General features: G+C 49.3%; 1 protein-coding gene across 7 annotated transcripts in view; it reads right to left on the reverse strand.

Moving 5' to 3' along the window:
• Positions 1–10738: 10738 nt before the first annotated feature.
• SBF2 (SET binding factor 2) overlaps positions 10739–21178 on the reverse strand; it is a gene marked incomplete at both ends in the record, with an annotated part of 354199 nt that continues 343759 nt past the window's right edge. For all 7 annotated transcript variants that reach the window (XM_080718166.1, XM_080718165.1, XM_080718163.1 and 4 more), the window contains 7 exons: positions 10739–10837; positions 11638–11769; positions 13557–13644; positions 14298–14488; positions 15866–15970; positions 16950–17180; positions 19082–19209. In XM_080718166.1, the coding sequence (XP_080574292.1) occupies positions 10739–10837; positions 11638–11769; positions 13557–13644; positions 14298–14488; positions 15866–15970; positions 16950–17180; positions 19082–19209 (974 nt within the window). The remainder of the gene's footprint in view (positions 10838–11637; positions 11770–13556; positions 13645–14297; positions 14489–15865; positions 15971–16949; positions 17181–19081; positions 19210–21178) is intronic.

Here is a 21178-nt window from a genome sequence, read left to right on the forward strand (position 1 = left end):
CTCACTAAGTAGCTGAGGCTGGCCACGAACTGCGATCCTCCAGTATCAGCCTATGAATGCTGGGATTATAAGCATGTGCCACCATGCCCGGCTTCCTATACATACATATATATATATATATATATATATATATATATATATATATATATATTAGTGTGTGTGTGTGTGTGTGTGTGTGTGTGTGTGTGTGTGTGGTACTGGGGGTGGAACCCAGAGGCTTTCTACCTCCGGGCTATACTCCCAGACCCATTTTATATTTTATTTGGAAACAGGGTCTCACTAAGTTGCCGAGAGCCTCACTAAGTAGCTGAGGCTGGCTTTGAACCTGCGCGATCCTCCTGTCTCAGCCTCCCAAGCGTGGGGATTACAAACGTGCGCCACCACGCCCAGCTCCTTTATATTTTTTGAAACAGGGTCTTGTTAAGTTGCTGAGGGTCTTGCTAAATTGCTGAGGCTGGCCTCAGAGCTGGGTCCTCCTGTCTCAGTCCCTCAAGTACCAGGATCACACTAAGCCTGGCTTTGAAGATGCATTTCCTGTAACCTACTGGCTTAGCAAGCAGCGTGTTGTGGAACACTGGCTGTCTCCTTCTGTGACAGCAGGGCTGGCTGGAACTGTTCAGGAGAGGGAGGACTAAGGCAGTTACTAGTGTTTCTCCAGGGTCCTTATATAACTGGAAAGTGACCTAAGATATATAAGAGCAAGCATCCGTGTCTGTCCATGCATGGCTGATGGGCAGGTAGGTGCGCAGGAAGGTACCATGCTGTGGCCCTGGGCGACCAGCTCATCTGCAGCAGGTTCTATCCCACAGCTGAGGCTCTAGGATGAACCTCTGATATACTCATGTATTACTAGCCTGGGAAAAGATCATATTTCACATCTGAAGTATGATTTTGACTGTTTTCATGTTGCTTTCGCACCATCTTTGTGTGTGTGTGTGTGTGTGTGTGTGTGTGTGGTATTGGGGATGGAATCTAGGGGCATTCTACCTCCCAGCTATACCCCCAGCCCTATTTTTTATTCTTTATTTTGAAACAGGGTCTCACTGAGTTGCAAAGAGCCTCACTAAGTAGCTGAGGCTGTCCGCGAACCACGATCCTCCTGGGATTACATGAGTGCGCCACCACGCCCGGTCCACACCATCTTAAAGTAAACGAAAAGTCATCAAGTTGAACCATTGTTAAGACAGGGAATGCCGGGCGTGGTGGTGCATGCTTGTAATCCCCGCGCTTGGGAGGCAGAGACAGGAGGATTGCGCAGGTTCGAAGCCAGCCTGGCTGGGTTAAGAGACCCTGTTTCCAAAAATAAAAAAAGTCTGGGAGTGTAGCCCGGAGGTAGAAGGGCTTCCAGGAACCCCAGTACCACCACCAAAAAAAAAAAAAAAAAAAAAAAAAGGACAGGGACCATCTGCATTTCATTTCATTTCATTTTTCATCCTCGTTTACAGATAAAGAATATGAGGCTGAAAGACATTAGGAGCCACCCAGGTGGGAAAGCTCCAGCATTTGCCGACCTCAGGGAGGAAGGGTGATACTTCTTTCCTCCCAAAGAAAGAGAGCCCTAGCCCTTGTGTGAAACAACCTCTCAGACGGCACGGTGAGGACTAGACCTGCCAATGGCCTGGCCGCGCCAGTGCCTATCGCCGTTGGCACCGTGGCCTGGAGATGACTCCCCGTCAGGCACAGGGTCTCCTCCGTGGTCCTTCTGCTTCCTGAGGCCTTTCCACAGCCGATGACCTCACTCCGTCCCTCACAGGGTTCACACCTGCACTGTGGCCCGACAGCCCTCCCAAGTAAGTCCCCCAGAACGCAAGGGAGCAGGTGTGAGCCCAGCTTGGTGCCTGCTCCTTGGGGGAACAGAAATAGCATAAGTGGCCCAGGAAGACAGTGGTCTCAGAGGAGATGGGAGCGATGCCATCCTGGGCGACAGGTCCGACGGTCCCAACACAGACACAGACTGTTTCCCTAGAGGTGACCTGGAGAAAGTGTCTGGGAGGAGAGGATGTAGTGGTGGCAGGTGTGACACAGGAGACAATGGCTTCGAAGGACAGGCTGGTCGGGGGGACTGTGCGGTGCCCTGCGGAGGGTCAGCGGGGCAGCCTCTGAGGTGAGGGAGTCCTGTGCGCAGGCTTGGCCCAGGCTGTCCCCAGCGCAGAGGAGCGGGGTGGCCAAGCGGCAGCTGTGGAGGAGGCCAGAGGCTTGGCACTGCGGCCGCCCGGCCCTGGGCTGCCACCTGTGCTGAGGTCTGCCTCGGCCCTTCAAGGCCACCAGTTTCCCCAGGGGCTGTCATTCTGGCTGCCAAGGACATTAATTAGGGTTGAATTCCAGAATAATCTGGGGACTGCTGAGCCTGATAGGGGGAGAAGGCAACTATATAGTGAGAACCTAGTGAGAACTACATGTCCTGTATAGCAGCAGGAGCCAGCCAGCTAGCGCTTCTGAGCTAGGAGAGCGTGGCTGGTGGCCTGGGATGGACCCGAGGGCACTTTCCAGGATGAAAGATTTGACATCTGCACCAGGGAACAGAGCATCTCTGTTGCTGTGGCTCTCAGAAGCTTGTGAAGCTTCAGAAGCCACTCTCAGAAGTGCTGGCCAAGCCGGGTGTGGTGGCGCACGCTTGTGATCCCTGTGCTTGGGAGGCTGACAGGAGGATCGCGCAGGTTTGAAGCCAGCCTCAGCTACTGAGTAAGGCTCTCAGCAACTTAGTGAGACCCTGTTTCCAAATAAAGTATAAAATAGGTATGGGAGTATAGCCCGGAGGTAGAAAGCCCCTGCGTTCCACCCCCAGTACCACACACACACAAAAAAAGTGCTGGCCCTGAGTTCCCCTGGCAGGTGGGAGAGAGGAAATGAAGAAAGCTGAGGAGGGCGGGGGTGTGTGGCTTGGTGGCAGAGCGCTCCATCTCAGCCATGCATGCACGCACGCACGCATGAGAGGGACAAGCGTGCTGGAGTGCATGTACTACACAAGGCCAGGAGTGACTGGCAGGGGGAGGCACACATGGGGTGGGTCCCTTGGGAAGTCGCTGGCAGGTTAATAGAGCTTAGTGTCCCTAGGGGCAAGGGAGACGCGGCCTCCCTAAACATTTACAGCCAGGGATGGAGGAGCAGGCGGCAGAGACCATGGGCAGCCTACTCCCTGGCTCGAGTCCCAGACCCAGGCTTATTTCCCCAGGTTGAACTCCTGATGAAGAGGTGGCCAGGCACTAGGAGGCAGAACCCTGCAAAACCGCAGCATGTGTGTACCATGATACGCCTCTAGTTTTCTTCCCAAAGGAGCTGGTGGCCGTTTCTTGGTGTGAAACTAGAGAAAGGTGGAAAACAGCATGTGCTGAAGACTCGTAGACAGAGTTTGAGGTGACATTCTACCCGGAGCTCAAAGCTTTGCCATGGCCCATCTTTCAGACAGGGCTGCAGAAGTTTACATCTCAGATGACCTCACAGGCCCAAGTGTTAAAGGCTTGGCGTTGTGGAGAGCTGGCGGATGCGGCTTAGTAGGAAGTCTCCAGGTCACTGGGGGCGTGCTCTGGCAGGGGTCCTGGGGTCCTGGCCTCTTCCTTGTTCTTATTTGCCTCCTAGCTATGGGAAGAGTGGTTTTGTAAGCCGGCCAGGATGTGCTCTTACCCAAAACAATGGGACCAAGGCCAGGCGTGGTGGCACACGCTTGTAATCCCTGCGCTTGGGAGGCTGAGACAGAGGGATTGCACAGGTTCGAAGCCAGCCTCAGCTACTTAGTGAGGCTTTCAGCAACTTAGTGAGACCCTGTTTCCAAATAAAATATATATTTAAAAAAGGTCTGGGAGTATAGCCCGGAGGTAGAGAGCCTCTGGGTCCCCCCCCCCCAGTACCACCAAAACAATGGGGCCAATTGATCAGGGATCAAAACCTGTGTGCCAAAACAGACCTTCTCTCTTTATCAGTTGATTACCTCAGGTATTTGTTATAGCAGTGGAAAGCCGGCTAACACAGAGCCGATAGAGGTCATGTAATAAGCAGGACCTTGGCTAAGGCCTGGCTCCAGGGGGTTTACCAGAAGCAGTGCTTTGTGTGCTGGAGGCCTCAGAAAGTTGTGTATATCCCACAGTATGGTATATAAAAGGTATGAAGAAGATTCAGAGACCTGCCAGGAGCTCCTTGTACCCGGCATGCATTTAATTAGAATTGGAATGCTCTGATAGGTTGCAGCAGCCCCGTACTGGGTCCCCTGCCTATTGGTTAAGAGCTCTTATAGTAGAAATGGAAGCTTCTGAAACTGCCTCTCCCTACCTGTTCACTCTGTAGTCCTTGTTTGAGATAGCAGATAAAAATAATGACATCTCAGTCAGGTGTGGGGCGCACACCTGCAATCCCAGAATTTAGGAGGCTGAGACGGGAGGATCTAGGTTCAAGGCCCTCTGCAACTTAGTGAGACGCTACTTCAAAATAAAAAAATTAAGAAAGGCTGAGGGTGTAGCTTAGAGGTAGAATGTTCCTAGGTTTAATCCCTAGTATAAGAAAAGAGGGGGAAAAAAAGGAAAAAAAAGAAAAAAGAACGCAAGCAAGCAACATCTCGTCCTGGGGCACAGCAGGGATTAGTGCCACTATTGATTTGAAGGATGAAGGGTGGCGATCCCTACCATTCCTCCATTCAGTTCACAGCCTGACCCGACGTGTACTTGGGCCCCGGAGAGAGCGTGGGCTCCCCGGCTCACGCAGGTGGTGGCCCGGCTCACAGCTACCGCGCCAGGCATGGAATCCTGCCTGTGTGGATGAACATAGCCATAGGTGTGTGGCATGCAGCCACTTTGTAAATGTGTTCTTTTCCATTTCAATTAGAAAAGAGGGTCAGAAACAGTTTGCGTTCACTTGTGATGGACAACACTCATGCGCAGTTTTGCCTCAGACCACGCTGACTCTCTTGTCTTCTAAGACCCTGAGAGACCAGGAGCATTTGACCCTCCTGCACATCACGCCGATCACTATCGCAGTGACACTGTGCTGACCACACAGAACATACAAGAAGCAAGTGCCGTGTGTGCGGGGGGCCTCAGAAAGGCCTGTGCACCCTGGAGAGGGGTGTGTAAAACTATGAAGATTCAGAGACCTGCTACTTCAGTGACCTTTTGAAGGGCTCAGTGGTAAAAGAAAGACCTCTCCTGAGTAAAGAAATATGCTGCATCTCATACTGGTTGCCACAGTGGAGAAAGCACAGTGCCTGGTGGCCTTTGAGGTTAGAGGTAACAGGTTACGCTGGTGGCACGGGAGACTGCCAGTTGCAGGTGGGTCCTGGGCCAGGGAAAAGCTCCGCAGAAGCTTTGGGCTGTCTTGGGAGCAGCCCCGCCATGGGTCTTGGGATTTGGCAGACTGATGTTGGGAGTATGAGCGGGACAAGGGGGAAACCTAGCAGGATGCTGAGGGCGAGTCCCAGTGCAACAATGGCAGCATAGGCCTCGGGATGGCATAGCAAGGCCACGGCACCAGCAGCAGAGGTCTAGAGCCTGCTGAGGAATGCGGTCCACACAGACAGAAAAAAGTATGGCAGCTGGGCCTGGGCCTGCAGGGCCGGGTAGGCTGAGGGGAGGTAGCCAGAGCCTGTGCCCGGCTGGTACCTACGGCCCCCTGGCAGGCCCTGTGTATCCAGCTGGAAAAGGAGGAACACGTCTGAGCTGGGTTTGTGGGTGGGCTGACTCAGCACATGGGAGCAGGGTGAAGGTAGACAGCGGCTCCCTGACAGGTAGAAGGGAAGGAAAAATGGGTAGAGCTGTTGTCGGCTTTATGTCCAAGGAAAAGTGACCAAGACAGTGATAAAAATAGTAGATAAAATAAGGACATCATGAGCCGGGCGTGGTGGCGCACGCTTGTGATCCCAGCATTCGGGGGGCTGAGACCGGAGGATCGTGGTTCACGGACAGCCTCAGCTACCTAGTGAGGGCCTCTGCAACTCAGTGAGACCCGGTTTCAAAATAAGGAATAAAAAATAGGGCAGGGGGTGTAGCTTGGAGGTCGAATGCTCCTGGGTTCCATCCCCAGACCCGCAATAAATAAATAAATAAATAAATAAATAAATAGACATCGCTGTCAGGTGTGGTTGGCGCACACCTGCAATCCAGTACTTCCAAGGCCGAGACAGGAGGATTGCAGGTTTAAGGAAAACCTAGGCAATTTAGCAAGACCCTCAAATAAAAAATTGAGCAGGGCTGGAGGTGTAGCTCAGAGGTAGAATGCCCCTGGGTTCAATCTCAGTAAACACACACACACACACACACACACACACACACACACACACACACTGAATAAATAAAGCAAGTAAGCAAGCAACATGGTCTCTTTCTTTTTTTTTTTTTTTTTTTTTTTTTTTGCAGCACTGGGGATGGAACCCAGGGGATTCTACCTCTGAGCTACACCCCCAGCCCTATTTTTTATACTTTATTTTGAAACAGGGTCTCACTGAGTTGCAGAGGGCCTCACTAAGTAGCTGAGGCTGTCGGCAAACCGCAATCCTCCTGTTTCAGCTTCCTGAATGCTGGGGTTACAAGTGTGTGCCACCACGTCCGGCCTGCAATCACCTCTAGGTGTGGCCTATCCACCTAGAGGTGATTCGCTGTGGGCCCTCACTGGCCATGGGGGCTGGGCATTGTAAAGACCAAGCAAGTGAACGGAGGGTGGGCACTTTCAGCCTGTGCATTAGGGAATGGAAGGCAACTGGAGACTGGGTTAGGAAATGCTTCAACAGTGGGATTTGGAGAGCTGGGTTGATGATCATCAAGGTGCCGGGAAGGTGGTGTGCCATTGCCCCAATATCTTGTTCTGGGCGTCTCTTCCATTTAGCTGTTCTTGAGTTATATGCCTTCTAATAAACTGGCAAATATAAGTAGTGTTTTCCTGAGATCTGTGACTTGCTCTAGCAAAATTTTGGACCTAAGAAGTTATTATTATTATTATTATTATTATTATTATTATTTGCGGTACTGGGAATGGAACCCAGGGGCATTCTACCTCCAAGCTACACCCCAGACTACTACTACTACTACTACTACTACTACTTCTTCTTCTTCTTCTTCTTCTTCTTCTTCTTCTTCTTCTTCTTCTTCTTCTTCTTCTTCTTCTTTATTTTTGGTACTGGTATATTTTATTTGGAAACAGGGTCTCACTAAGTTGCTGAGAGCCTCACTCAGTAGCTGAGGCTGGCTTCGAATCTGTGCCATCCTCCTGTCTCAGCCTCCCAAGCGCGGGGATTACAAGCGTGCACTACCACGTCCGGCTCTATTTTTTAATTCTTTATTTTTGAAACAGGGTCTCACTAAGTTGCAGAGGGCCTCACTAAGTAGCTGAGGCTGTCTGCAAGCCTCCCGAATGCTGGGATTATAAGCGTGCACCACCATGCCTGGCATGGAGGAGTTTTGAGAACAATCAAAGTTGTGGCTGACTGGCCAGAAGTTCTGAAAGTCCTTGAGACTTGCAACTGTGTCTGAATGGGGTGGTCTTGTGGGACGGAGCCCCACACCTGCAGGGTCTGCACTGACTCCAGGGAGGAGGAGTCAGAACTGAATTACATGCCGGACACCCATCTGGTGTTGGAGAACTGGGTGGAAAAATGACATGCATGTTGTATATCAGAAGCGATGTGTGAAAAAAGACAATGCATTAGTCCAAACCCAGGCGTGTTCTGTGTGTAAATACACACCAGACTTTAAGAACTTAGTATGAACAAAGAATATAAAATATTAAATTTTTGGTGTTGATTACTCATTGAGATATTTTGGCTACATTAGATTTAATACAAATTCCAGTAAGAATAAATTTCATTGTTTTTGTTATTTAAAAAAATATGTAAGCTGGGCATGGTGGTGTACGCTTGCAATCCCTGCGCTTGGGAAGAGGAGACAGGAGGATTGTGCAGGTTTGAAGCCAGCCTCGCTGGCGACCCTGTTTCCAAATAAAAATATAAAAAATAGGTCTGGGAGTGTAGTCCAGAGGTAGAAGGGTTTCCAGAAACCCCGGTACCACCAAAAAACAAACAAACAAACAAACAAAAAAATTAGGCAGCTCGCGTTGCCTATCTGACCACGCGGCTCTAAATGCCATCTCTTCATCAGTATCACTTGAGTTGTGGCTTAATAAGAGCCTTGGCGGCCATTGCTCGGGACCTTTCAGATATTCTCTATGAGGTGATGGATTACTCGACAACTTTTAGAAAGTCATTATCAAATGTCTAAATATGTTAATTTCCACTGAAAATCAGGCCTATCACGCCACAGCTCTTGGGGCCCTGGCTCTGGAGTGGGGCCACAGGGCAGAGGATGGACGTGGTAAAGGGCTGGGGCCAGTGTGACCGGTGCGGAGGTTCCCCCGGGTGTATATCTTTCAAGAGCCCTGATGCAGAAGGCTTTGTCACAGAAGCATAAGTTGGGAGGGACTGCTGGAGGCTCTTGCAGGGTGCCGAGCCCTGGTCTGTCTTCATGGAACCCAGCGCCGCTCCCCTCCAGCTGTGAGCGGAGGAGTGCTGGCCATCCAGCTCCCGCCCAGCCCCAAGGCTGGCTGCTTTCTGCCTGCCTGGACCTCAGGGACACAGGGGCTTGACAGCAGGCCCCAGGGCCACTCTGTTAAGGAGGAGGCAGGGCACCTGGCTAGGTCCAATGAGCCTTCATGACTGAGGAACCTGAAAGCCCAAGGAGGGGACCACAACGGCCTCTGTGGCTCGCGGAGGCCTTCTTGCTGGCTCAGAGATGGCTTCTCGAAGGTTCGGTTCTGAGCTGGGAGCCAGCCTTGCTGGCTATGTGAGGTGAGTCCAGGGCTGAACAAAGGAAGAGTTGCCTGGAGCTGAAACTGCTGATCATGCTCTGCATTATGTATCAATTCTCCAAGGCAGAAAAGTCTGCTACCCAGGGAGACTTCAATGCCTCACGCCCGAGAGTCTCACAAATTGTCACATACCACCGGTGGCAAAACTGTGACCTGGAAAGGTGAGGAGCTTAACAGTCTCGTGCAGCATGTTGGCGGCAGCGGGTCAGGATGGTGGCGAGGCTGTGAGACCTCCGCCTCGGGCCGGAGCTCAGGCACCTCTGGAACCTCCCGAGCAGAGGACAGCGGCGAGCGGGGCAGGGCGAGGCACGAGGGCCGCCTCTGTTTCACCCTCGATGCTCTCATCCCAGACTCGAGTCTGGAATGTTCGCCTCAAGGATTCTGTGCGCCGTGGAGCAAATTTTCCAGGACACGAAGGATGGTTTTTCTTAAGAAATAAATTTAATTCAAGGTGGTTAGTGAATGTAAGGCATATAAATGCCTTCATGAAAGTTAAAATAATCCAGTTACAAAAGAAGCACTGTGTACAGTCTCAAATGGCTGAAAGTACAATGGGCTCCATATTTTACAAAGTACAAAAAATTATTTCATATACAAAGAAAAGTTACAAATAATGTGCAAAAACCATTTTCACAGGTGGCAAATTTATAAAATGAGTATGATAGAAAAGTCCTTCATTTTGCTTATTCACCGATTTCTTAAATATTAACAGGTCTGTTTTCTAGTGTGTAATTTTAAATTTGAAAATCTGACTTATTTTTCATCTACAAAGATAAAGTCGTTTTTTATTTTGTATAAAGGGAACTGTTCATTACTGAACTCTTATGAATGAATCAGTTTAGTTAATTTTATATTAAGTTATAAGCTGACTATCTGAAAAACAAGGGCATAGAAATCATATATACATGTGTTTGAAATATTAGTTTGGTATTTAACATATTAACATTTCCAAGCAAATGCGACGATCTAGTCGCCTAGGGCGCCAGTGGTGTTGGGGGCTGAGGCGGAGCCCTGTACCTGTTCACTGTGAGTGAACAAGGTCCTTGGGCCTCAGGCTGAACAAACACGGGGTTATCAAGAGTAAGGAGCATCTAAGCGCGGCCTAACTTGTAGAAGTGCCGCATGGGTACCAGCCACACCACGGTGCGAGCCCGTCACGTGTGGCAGCAGTGGCTGGCCACGGTCCTTGCAACATCTTCACTGGCTGGGGGCTCAGCGCAAGTGTCTGTGGTTAGTGCACGCAGCTCTTTGCATGTTATTTTGCGCAGGAAGCTGTCAGGGAGCAGAGGACACACACGTGCATGTGGCCCCGCGTCCCTGAGCGCCTCTGGTCTGGAGGCTTGGGTGCTGTGCACGCGGTGGCCTGCGCTGCCTCGCCATCGCTGCGTCGTTCCCTGAGCAGCGTCTTCTGATCCTGTGAGCCTCCTCTTTGCCCGGCATTGGTCAGTGACGTCTCTTGCTGGGAACCTCAATGACGGGGGAGGGACCGAGGAAGCACCTTTTGGCAGCACCAGAGAACTGAGCATCTCAAAGGTCAGGCGGTACACGTGTGCCTCTGACAGGAAACCTATTCTCTGTAGGACGGAAGATGATCTTTGGAGGGTTTTGATTTTTGCTTATTAAAGAGCTTTCCAAGGAAATTATGACCTTGAAGTACAAAAAAGAGCTTCTCCAAGGACTCAAGTAGGTGTGACCATTCTGCCTAGGGGATGGATACCAGTATTTTCAGGAGCATTCTCCTGATCCCTAATCACTAAGACCCTGTTAGAACAATTCAGTGCAAGACACAGGGAGAGAGCCTGGTGCTCGACCAGACTCTAGTGATGCCATTCAACTGCAGGGAGCGGCCGGGCCAGGCAGGAGAGCTCAGGCCCTGCAGGGACATCCTCGGGGCTCGTGCTCCTTCCTGGGCGGGCAGCATGAGTTCCTCTTCCTCTGCTACTTGGGTCGACTACAGGCATCAGGCATCTGAGATACAGCTCTGGATCCTGTCCATCCACTGCTGGGCACTCTGTCCATCCTGGGCACAGAAGTTATACACACGCTTGCTGGTCTTGAGCTACAAAACCAAAAGACAGAGGACCAGGGCTGAAGACGAGGGCTGCTTTATGGCTTTGGGCCAGTGGCGAGTCAAACCTTGTGGCCTCCCTTCCCACGCTGCCACAGCGCCTCTATTTTCTCTCATACCGTCACTGCCTTTATAGTCACTTTACTTTGCTAGTTCCCAAAGTCATAGGGGATAAGGACAGAAGGGTGCCGGAAGAGAAGGGGATGCACAGATCTGTGCATGGGCCATTTTTGACTCTGGGGCAGGAATCAGGAAAGGGTCAGAGGGAAAGCCTAGGAGTGGCCTTTCTGTGAAGTTGGCTTCTGCGTTCCTTTCTTCAGTTGGCACCATAATGGAAGCTCAGAGCCCAGGAAGGGCCTGATGGATGGAGCAGGAGATGAGGTGTGCCCTCTGCTCTTTATGAAGCCCTGTGAGACTACAGGGCCCTGTGAGACTGGACTCCTTCTAGTGCGTGGTCCACAAAACGCGCACGGCCTGCTTTGGGGCCGATGGTTTCACGTGTGACCAAGGCCAGTCTTTTGTGGGGGTCAGGCAGGGAGACCACTGGATGGGGAGGAGCAGCACCTGTCCTCGAAGGCAGCTGGTGGCTGAGACGACTGACAGTGTTTTGCAAAGGGTTCAGCTGCCTCCACATGTGGCTTTGAGATGCACCCACAGTTGAGCTTGGGGACTGGGATGCTGATTTCAAGCCCAAAGCCGGAGGCTGCTACCCATCTGCAGTCACCACTACCTGCCTGAAGGAGAGGGAATGCTGTGCAGGCAGAGCCACCGAGAGAGAAGGAGCAACTCACATCAAAGAAAGCCTTGTCGCTGGTGTGCTTCGGAGCCCCCATGCTGGGCCCGGCGGGGACCACCGTCTCCACTTCAGCCAGGTCGATGTGGCCTTTGCAACTCGTGTCCTCGCCCGAGTCATAGTATCGCAGCTGGGAGCAAAAGGAAACAGGTAGGATTTACTTATTTTTACTTTTGTGGTACTGGGGACGGAACCCAAGGGTATTCTACCTTTGGGCTATAGTCCCAGCCTGATTTTTTTTTTTTTTTAACTTGGAAACAGGGTGTCACTAAGTTTTGAAGAATCTCACTAAATTGCTGAGGCTGGCTGTGAACCCGTGATCCTCCCGTCTCAGCTTCCCAAGTACCGAGATTACAAGTATGTGCTGCCATACCTGGCTCATATGTTTCTTTTAGAATAAGAAAAAATATTTGAAAAGTTAAAGAGCTTGCTAGTCCAGTGCCTGGATTTCATGGCAGGACTGTGTCTGGTGGTCCCATCATCGAGGTCCTGGCCTCAGACTTTTCTGTCTCTCCCCTGGGGCATGGTATGAATGCAGCAAGATGGAAAAACTCTCTACCTTTTGTTAAAGACATCCAAAAGATTGGTAAGAATGCAAGCATAATTTGGTGTAATTTTAAATTACAGAAAAATTACGACATTCTCCTATGTTATATTTAGTGGTTTAATGGAACTTTCCTACAGTGTAGGCTCTGATTTCAGAGACATCGTTGAAGCACAGCTCTGAACAAGGGCTAATATTTGTATATTTGAAAATAAATTCTCAGCTGGGCATGGTGGTACATGCTTGTAATCCTAGCACTTGTGAGGCTAAGACAGGAGGATCACAGGTTCATGGCCAGCCCCAGCTACTTAATGAGGTTCTCTGCAACTCAGTGAGACCCTGCTTACAAATAAGGAATTAAAAAATAGGGCTGGGAGTTAGATCGGAGGTAGAATGCACCTGGATTAAATCCCCAGTACCGGGGGGGGGGGGGAATCTCAAGATTCTTATGTATATAAAGACTCAAAAAAAAAAAAAAACCCTGAGAAGAGACAAAGGGAGACCCCAAATGGTCTTCACATAGAAGGGGTCCTTGAGATTCGCTTCCCACCGGAGCACTGTATGGGCAACAGCTCAGACCTTTCCCCGTGGACTCAGCGCACAGATGAACACAGAAAACCAGCGTGTGAATCCCGTCCCAGGCTGGCAATACCTCTCTCACTGATAAAAGGTGCAGGGGGCAGGAAGCTTTGGTAGGAATCAGTTTCCCCAGAGACCACTGGGGTTACAGCACTAAGGCTAACCCGTGGTTGCTAGAGCAACGGCTAAGAACCCAACAATGGCAAAAGATTTCCTGACCTGTTAGTAAGGTCCTGCCTGGTGCCTGCCCACTCTGACCTCCGGGTTTGGGGTCACTTCCCCTTTTGTCTGTTCTGGGACCCCTCTCTGCCCCTGCTGCTACCATCTTTGAGGGATAGCAGTGTCCAGTACAGTGATGGGCAAGGAAGTGGGGTACAATAACTGTTGGATAAATTAGTGTCTCAAACATGAGCGATGTGTTCTGCTGCGAGGACGAAGGGCACCTGTGTTCTGGGGCACGTACAGGATAATGTGTGCATGAGGCATGTGTACACTAGGCTGACAGTCTCTCAGTGCTTCTGGCCTGGGTTTTAAGAGGAGGTGCAGGAGCCATCTGAGTGTTAGAGTTCTGCTGCCGACAGCTCCCGACGCGGCCATCCTGCTTCTGCCTGCCCGCACCAGGTGCAGGCTATGAACTTCCCTCCGGACGTCACTGCCCTGGCTGAGAGACATCTGGACCCTGGAGGAGCCCCGGCAGCACCTGAGAGGCCATCTGTCTGCCGAGAGCCAGATAATAACCAGGAACCAAGACTAGCTCAGACAGAAGCAATTTCTTTTGGCTTTAACAATATTACCTGGTGTTTTGTTACATCCAAAACGAACCAACGTGGTTTCCAACCTTTCAGCAAAGCCCCTCTTTTGTAAAGTGTTCCCTCAAAGGACCTAGGAGAGATGACAACCAAACAGATAATTTTGATTTTTCATTTAAAAAATGTTGTAAAGGGGACATCTGTTGATTTGCTAAGTTCTATTCCCTCCAGATGATCCAAAAGAGGCCAGAGCTCTCCCTGGAATTTTGTTCCTAGACCTTTAGGGAGGGAGTGCCTCTCTCTGCTGGGATCATCGCCCTTATGAGGTGAGGAACCATCGGTAACCACCTTTTGTGCCAGTCAGGACTGGAGTAACACAGAGGAAAAAGGAACTGGGAAGAGACAGACGCCCGAGACGCTGCGTGAGAAATTCCCATGCCCTTGGCTGCTTCGTTTATGCGAGTAAATTCCTTTCCGCTTCAGCTAGCATGAGCTGGATTTCTGATGTCTGCCACTGAAAAAGTGCTGACTAACCTCATTCCCTGAAAAGCCCTGCAGACATGAGTTAATAACAATCAGAACCAACCACAAATAACTATAACCTTGTGGCATTATTTTTAGTTGTAATACAGTATCTTTCCTCTTCAAAAACCATCAAAAGCATAAAAAAAAAACAACAACAACAAAGAATTAAAGCCCATCGTGTCTGGGGTTTGCAGAGGCTGTGCTGCAGGCCGTCTCTGCTTGGCGCCAGGCTCTCTGCGCGTGCGCGGCTGGGCGCCTCACCTGTTCTCCTCAGTCTTGGACGTGTACTGGCTGTAGAGTGTGGCCGCCCTCCGCTCCACTCCATTGGACGGGGAGATGCTGGCGTTCTCCTCGCCCATGCTGCTGTCTGGGAGGTGCAACACAGGCCTCTTCTGATAGGAAGGTAGGTTGGAAGACACGATTCCTGGGGACCCTGGTGCGTGTCTTTGGGACTGAAAAAGACAGAACAGGGGCTAAGACAGCTTTACAGAGACTTTAAGCAACTGACCTGATAATTTCATTTATACAACTTCATCTCAAGGAAAAAACTGGGCTTGTGAGCAAAGATATATGTACAAAGATATTTATCCTGAGGTTGTTTAAAATCAAAACTAGAAACTACCTAAATATCCATTATTGGGGACTGGTTTAAGAATGTTACTTCTGTTCAGTGGTGCTCTAGACAGCCATCAGAATGAGGCTGCTGATTCATACACATGGAGGCAAGTGAAGGGCGTGTGCGACGAGAAGTGAGGAGGCCGGCTTAAAACAAGGCGTGCGCGAGTCCCTGTGTGTGGGTTTAGAACGACAGGTTTGATAGTATGGCGATAATGGTTTATTTCTAGATGATAAATTATGGGTGATTTTTATCTTTTAACTTTCTACAAATTACCTTATTTAAAAAAATAAATACATACCCCTTTCACCATCATAAAAATATCAAGAAGTAATTTTTCTGAAGAAAAAGGCACAAAGACACCACCCATCTGGGTCCTATGTGATAACCACTGCCTGACTGGCCATCTGAAGGCCAGAGGCAGAGCCCAGAGGGTCTTGCCACCAAAGCTTTAATCCTCACCCCCCTCTGGCGGACTTCCCTCCTTCCTGAAATGTTCTTCAGAATACACCTCCGTCCTAATTTCCCTTCTGCTGTGTCTAGTGCTGACTGGATGTGGGTTGGAATGGGGGTGCTCCCAGTCATCAGCGGTGAGTTCGCTGCCTGCCCCTCCTGTATGAGATGGCCCCTTCTTCCTCACTGCGGACTGAGGGAATGCAAATGCCTGTCTGGTACTAACAGAGTCCCCTGCATGTATATGTGCTTGATAAATGTTTCTTAAACCAGAAACAGGAAATGGGGTATGAGAAGCAGAAAACAGAATTTGACTTAAAAACATTTCTATGATAAATATTTCTTAAGTCAGAAACAGAAAAGGGAGTGTGTACAACAGAAAGTAGCATATTTTGTCACTTAAGAATATTTTAGTTTTCTCTCTGCTTATTTCTCTGGAGCAAACATGGCCCTGGGCATTCCCCTCCTCCTTCATGTGGTAGAAGATCAGCTGAAACCACAGAGGCACCGAGACAGAAAGAACCCAGTAATTTCCCCTGAATTTGGTGCCCTAAAACATAAGTATTATGTCACTGTGGTCAAGTGAGACACTCAGGAAGTATTTGGTCATTCGGAACGTTCTGCCCCAGACCCCCAGGAATGACCCTCCCGCTTTATCCTGCCCTCTGGCCACAAACCCAGCTGCCTCCGGTCACCTGTGGCGTGAGCCCCCTGACTAGAGCCCCAACGCTCGGGGCAGCTCCTCGGGCGCTGAACTCACCCGGTCTGCTCCTGGCTCTTCCGTGAGGTCCATGGCTATCTTTTCCCACAGTTGATGCCACTTCTCAGGGGGCTGGTTCAACTTATGCTCCAGCTTTTCAATTTCCTGCAAAGAAATAAAAAAGGGTTTTCTGGCAGATCAGTAAACGCGAGGACTTGCCTCGGAGCCAGGCTGCCTTGCACAGTGCCCCGACAGCAGAGGACAGCCAAGGCCAGTGGTAGACATGGCCTGGGGGCTCCCAAGCCAGGAGCAGTGGGGGAAGCACGGGCTGGTATGGTACACGGTGGCAAAGAGGATTTATGAGGACCCGTAATCACTCTTGGTTTGGTTAAGAACTGGCTTAAATAGTAAGAGATGAACACTGGACAGCCCGCATGAAATTTGCTGGGCAGAGCAAAAGGACTAGTGCCAAGTCAATGCTCATGGCCGAGGGAGATGAGAAGTCTTCCCTTGACAGAGGAGCCTCAATGCTGGAGACTTCCAAGCACGTGTGGAAAGAATGAACCAAGAAATGCCAGGGAGATGGCTTTCCCTCTGCACAGGGGGCTGGGACAGTGCCATCTCTGCAGCACACCCGTCCTGGCCAGAAACCAGAGGGAGAGGACTCTTCAGGAACTGTCTGGCCCGCATCAGGACCTACAGCCATTCCTCAGGGTGGCTACTGCCAGGATGGCTTTGCTCCAGAATGCCCCTTGCAGAAGGTCACTGGCGGCGGTCCCATCAGGCCGCCAGCCACCTACACTGCTGAGCAGAGGGAGCCGGAGCCAGGCCTGGCCCTGGCTGCGTGGACAGTGAGCAGAGCTGGGAAGCTCTCTGTGCGTGTGTGGGGTAAACTGCTCCATTTGCTCAACTGCTTCCTCATAAGTCTGGAAACTCATGTTACTGATCATCTCTGGGAGTGAAGCCTGGTGCTCCACCAGTGCAAGGAAGCACATTTGGTTTCTTCAGACTCCAGGAGTGCTCCCTAGAGCACTAGCCCTGAGTGAGGATGGTGTGTTCGGAAGTGTGTGAGCCAGACTTGCCTTGGCCTGGTTCCCAGGGCTCAAGTACCCCCGGGCCGCGGTGCCCTAGGTGTGTGACTTACACTGAAGAGGCTGGTGAGTGCATCAGGCTGAGCGCTGCCGACATCGTCGTAGCAGGGCCACACGGTTCTCCTCTGGCTCTGCGGCCCGGCTCCGCCAGCCAGATCGGACTCCTCGGGCATGTGCTTGGGGCCCAACATCATCCAGTCGTAGGAAGGCCCTGTGGACAGGGTCTCCTCGATGTAGTAATCCCACTTCTTGAGGCTGGAGACATTTACATTGGGCTTCAGGGCCTGCTGAAAAAAAAAACAAAAAAAAAAAAACAAAAAAAACAACAGTAACTCTGAAATATAGTTTCATCTTGACTCAAAAGTACTGACGGTAAGCACCCAAACTTACAGACAGGCCAGTCCTTGACATTTCCAGGGTCCAGGGCAAGTGCATAAATGGAGGTTTAAACAACATTCATCTAAATATTTAAAAGTTATTTAAAACATGTTCTATCCTCCTACCTTGAGAAATGTAGCCTCCTAATAACCAGGAAGGGTAGGTTCAAATATAGAATTCTTGGATTCCTCAGAATTCTCCTCCAGGAAATGGTGGCAATGGGGGCGGGGACCCCAGTTCCCCCTAACCGCCCCCTCCCACCCTGGCCTTGCAGGAGCGTTTGTATGCACTTCAGCCCGAAGCCAAACTGTCCGCTTCCTGCCAAGCAGTGACTCCTTACCCCCCTTTGAGTCCAGGGGCACGTGCACTGGCTTGAGGGGCAACTTGAGAGTATCCAAAGTCTTTGAATTTGGGCAAGATTTTTTTTTTTTTTTTTTTTTTGCACTGGGGATTGAACCCAGGAGTATTAGACCTCTGAGCTACAATTCTAGCCCTTTTGATCTTTTTATTTTAATTGTATACTGGAAATTGAACCCAGGGGCATTTTATCTCTGAGCTATAACCCCAGCCCTATTTTATGTTTTATTTTGAAACATGGTTTCACTAAGATGCAGAGGGCCTCACTAAATTGTTGAGGCTAGCTGCAAATCTTTAATCCTCCTCTCTCAGCCTCTCATGTACTAGGATTATAAGTATGCACCACTATGCCCAACTCTGTTTTACTTTTGATGTTGAAAATAGTCTTGTGCTAAGTTGTTGAGGGTCTCATTAAGTTGCTAAAACTGGTCTCAGCCCCTCAAGTACTGGGATTACAGGCATCTACCATCACACCAGGTCTGCCCTTTTTATTTTGAAACTGGGTCTCCCTAAATTGCTAAGGCTCACCTCACACCTGTGATCCTCCTGCTTCAGTCTTCCAAGTACTGGGATTGCAAGTGTGTGCTACCATATCTAATTTGGGCAAGGCATTCAGAGGCACCAAAAGCACGGTTTACAGGAGAGGCAACTAAGCGCATGCCTGTGGTTTCATGTACTCCTTATCTAGGGAGGAGGGTATAGCTGGGTTTTTTTTTCCCTCTTGCCCCTAAATGAGGGTAGTGTTGCTTATCAAACCCTCTGGTTCTATCTCGGAGCCTACACCATGCAGATGCACTTGACAGAATTATTGCTTCTGAGATATGTCATTGTTCTTAAACTGAATTTCAAACATCTTTGCATCCTCCCATGGGTTTGGTATAGATACAGACCTAAGAAAACGTTTTATAAAGTATTCTAGATTTTTTCAGCTTAGACTACCGTTGAGATCTCAAGTTTGTAAAATTAATTAATTAATTAATTTTTTTTTTCAGTAGTGGGGATGGAACCCAGGGGCATTCTACAAACAAGCCACACCCCCAGCCCTATTTTTAATTCTTTATTTCGAAACAGGGTCTAAGTTGCTGAGGCTGACCACGAACCTGCGATCTTCCTGTCTCAGCTTCCCAAGTACTGGGAATTACAAGCGCACGCCACCAGGCCTGGCTCGAGATTTCAAGTTTTGATAGCTCTTTGTTCTAGAAAATTTGCCTTGCTTAGACCCTCTTGACAGTATCGTTTCATGGATTTGCTCCTAAATTTTGTGGTAGGAATTTAGTGAGGAGTTTCCATTTCCATCACAACCACATCCAAGGCGTCTCAAACTTTTATATCGCTTTTGACATGAACCCAGTGAAATACTTAGAAAAAACCCAAATAGCTTATATACACTAAAACTAGGAAGAATTTAACACAAAATATTCAGAAAATGCAACATAAATGATTTCTTTACCTCCATTTCCACTGGTGAATATAAATAATTAAAGAAAATGGGACTCCTCTTGTGCATTCTGTCAATACACTCCCAAATACAAATTCCTTTCTTGGCATGCTTGTCTCCTTTATCATCGAATAAAGTTCCTGGTCAACGAAATAATGTTAAACAAGTTAGCATTCTGCCTAAGAGCATGATGCATCTAGCAAGTGAAAAGTGAAATATTTCTTATGGTTCCAAGAACAGCAATGCATGTACAGAACCCTGAGCAGATGACTGCATGCCAAAGACAGGCGCGACCTTTCCAGCGTCACAGAAACAAATCAGAGTGGGAGGGAAAGGTAGTCAGGTTTCCTAGGTGCCGGCAGCACCCCCGACTCGCTTCCACTGCCCTGCTTCTGTACCTACCAAGGCAGAGATCTGTGCCAAGAAGCGGCCCGTACATTTTTCAAGAGCAAATGGAAGAACTTAAGAGTTGATTTGGCAGAACTCAGTTAAAAACATAATTTTATGTTTCCTTTTAAAGATGTTGGCTGTTTATTATGGAGCCATTAAGAGTGTTTTCTTGTTTAGCAGTTTATGTATACCACAAATCATGGTCATGGAGTCTTGGGATGACAGAAGGGGGTTTTCTATATCCTTGGGTGACTTAAAACAAAAGCAGACCTCAGTGGGGGACTTCGGGGACTTTTCTGACACCACCTTTTACCTTTCAGACAGTTACTTGACTGCTCACATGAGCCCACCTTATTTATTTTTTTAAACAGGGAGATGTGTCACGGTGAGGCAGGAGGAATTTCTGGAAAGGGCCAGGAAGGGCGTCTCAGCAGTGCTGTCTTGCTTTAAATGAAATGACTCAGTCAAAAGTCAACACACATTTACCAGTTTATCAGAAAAGAATGCCTCAAGCCCCAGGCTGAAGGGAATCCTGTAATATGCAGGGCCCCCATGACTAAATGAATGTTTTCTTTTCTACTTTTCTTTCCCCCCTCTACCCTTTAACTGCAGGGTCCAGTGCAGCAGCTCTCAGCCTTGGTCACACATTAGAAAACCCAAGGGCTTAATTAAAAAAACCCCAATGTCCAGGTCTCACCTCAGACCCGTTACATCAGCGTCTCTGCGGATGGCCCAGACCCTACTCACTTTAGTTATCTAAGTGATTCCAGTGTTCAAAGCCAAGACTGTGCTGGGGCCTGGACAGTGGACTGTTAGAGTCCCCTGAGCATATCACTCTTCCAGGACATAAGATAATTCTTGGTGTCCAGGCTTTTCTGACTAGACCTTAAGCACTAAGACTGATGAGTCCCACAGCTGTGGTGGAGTCCTGACGCTCTAGCTGTTGATCTTGGCAGGTGAAGGTAGGTGCCACAGCTGTTCTTAAATGGAGCTTCACTATGTAGGCTTGATAATTAGTGTATTTACCCAAACAGCAGGGGCATACCCCAAGTAGGCAATCCAGTCAGGACTGGGGACACAAAGCCAGGCTTCTCTGAAGCTAATTAGGTGGGTGAGCTGGGCCTGGTGGTGCACGCTTGGAACCCCAGCATTTGGGAGGCTGAGACAGGAGGACTGAGCAGGTTCCAAGCCACCCTCAGCTGCTTAGTGAGGCCCTTTGCAACTCAGTGAGACCCTGTTTCAAAATAAAGACTAAAAAATAGGGCTGGGGGTGTCGCTCGAAGGTAGAATGCCCCTGGGTTGCATCCCGAGTACCTAAAAAAAAAAAAAAAATTACGTGGGTGGCCACTGGGTTGACTGTCCAGCAAGGCCTTGAAAGGACAGATGACCTCTATGGACTCTTCAACAACATTCTAGGGTTCTAAATGCATGTTGTGTGTTTTATGAGAAAACATATCTAGAATGTGAAATGGAAATACATTTGCTAATAACCATGATAATCTTTCAATATATATCACATATATCCTTTATTGTGGTACTGGGGATTGAACCCAGGGGTGTTCTACCTCTGAGCTACACCCCAGCCCTATTTTATTTTTAAATTTTGGAATAAGTTCTAAGTTGTTGAGGGTCTTGCTAAGTTGCTGAGGCTGGCCTCAAACTTGCATCCCTCCAGTCTCAGTCCCTGAAGTACTGGGATTACAGGTGTGCACCACCACA

Source organism: Muscardinus avellanarius (assembly GCF_963383645.1).
Source record: "Muscardinus avellanarius genome assembly, chromosome: 1".
NCBI lineage: Eukaryota > Metazoa > Chordata > Mammalia > Rodentia > Gliridae > Muscardinus > Muscardinus avellanarius.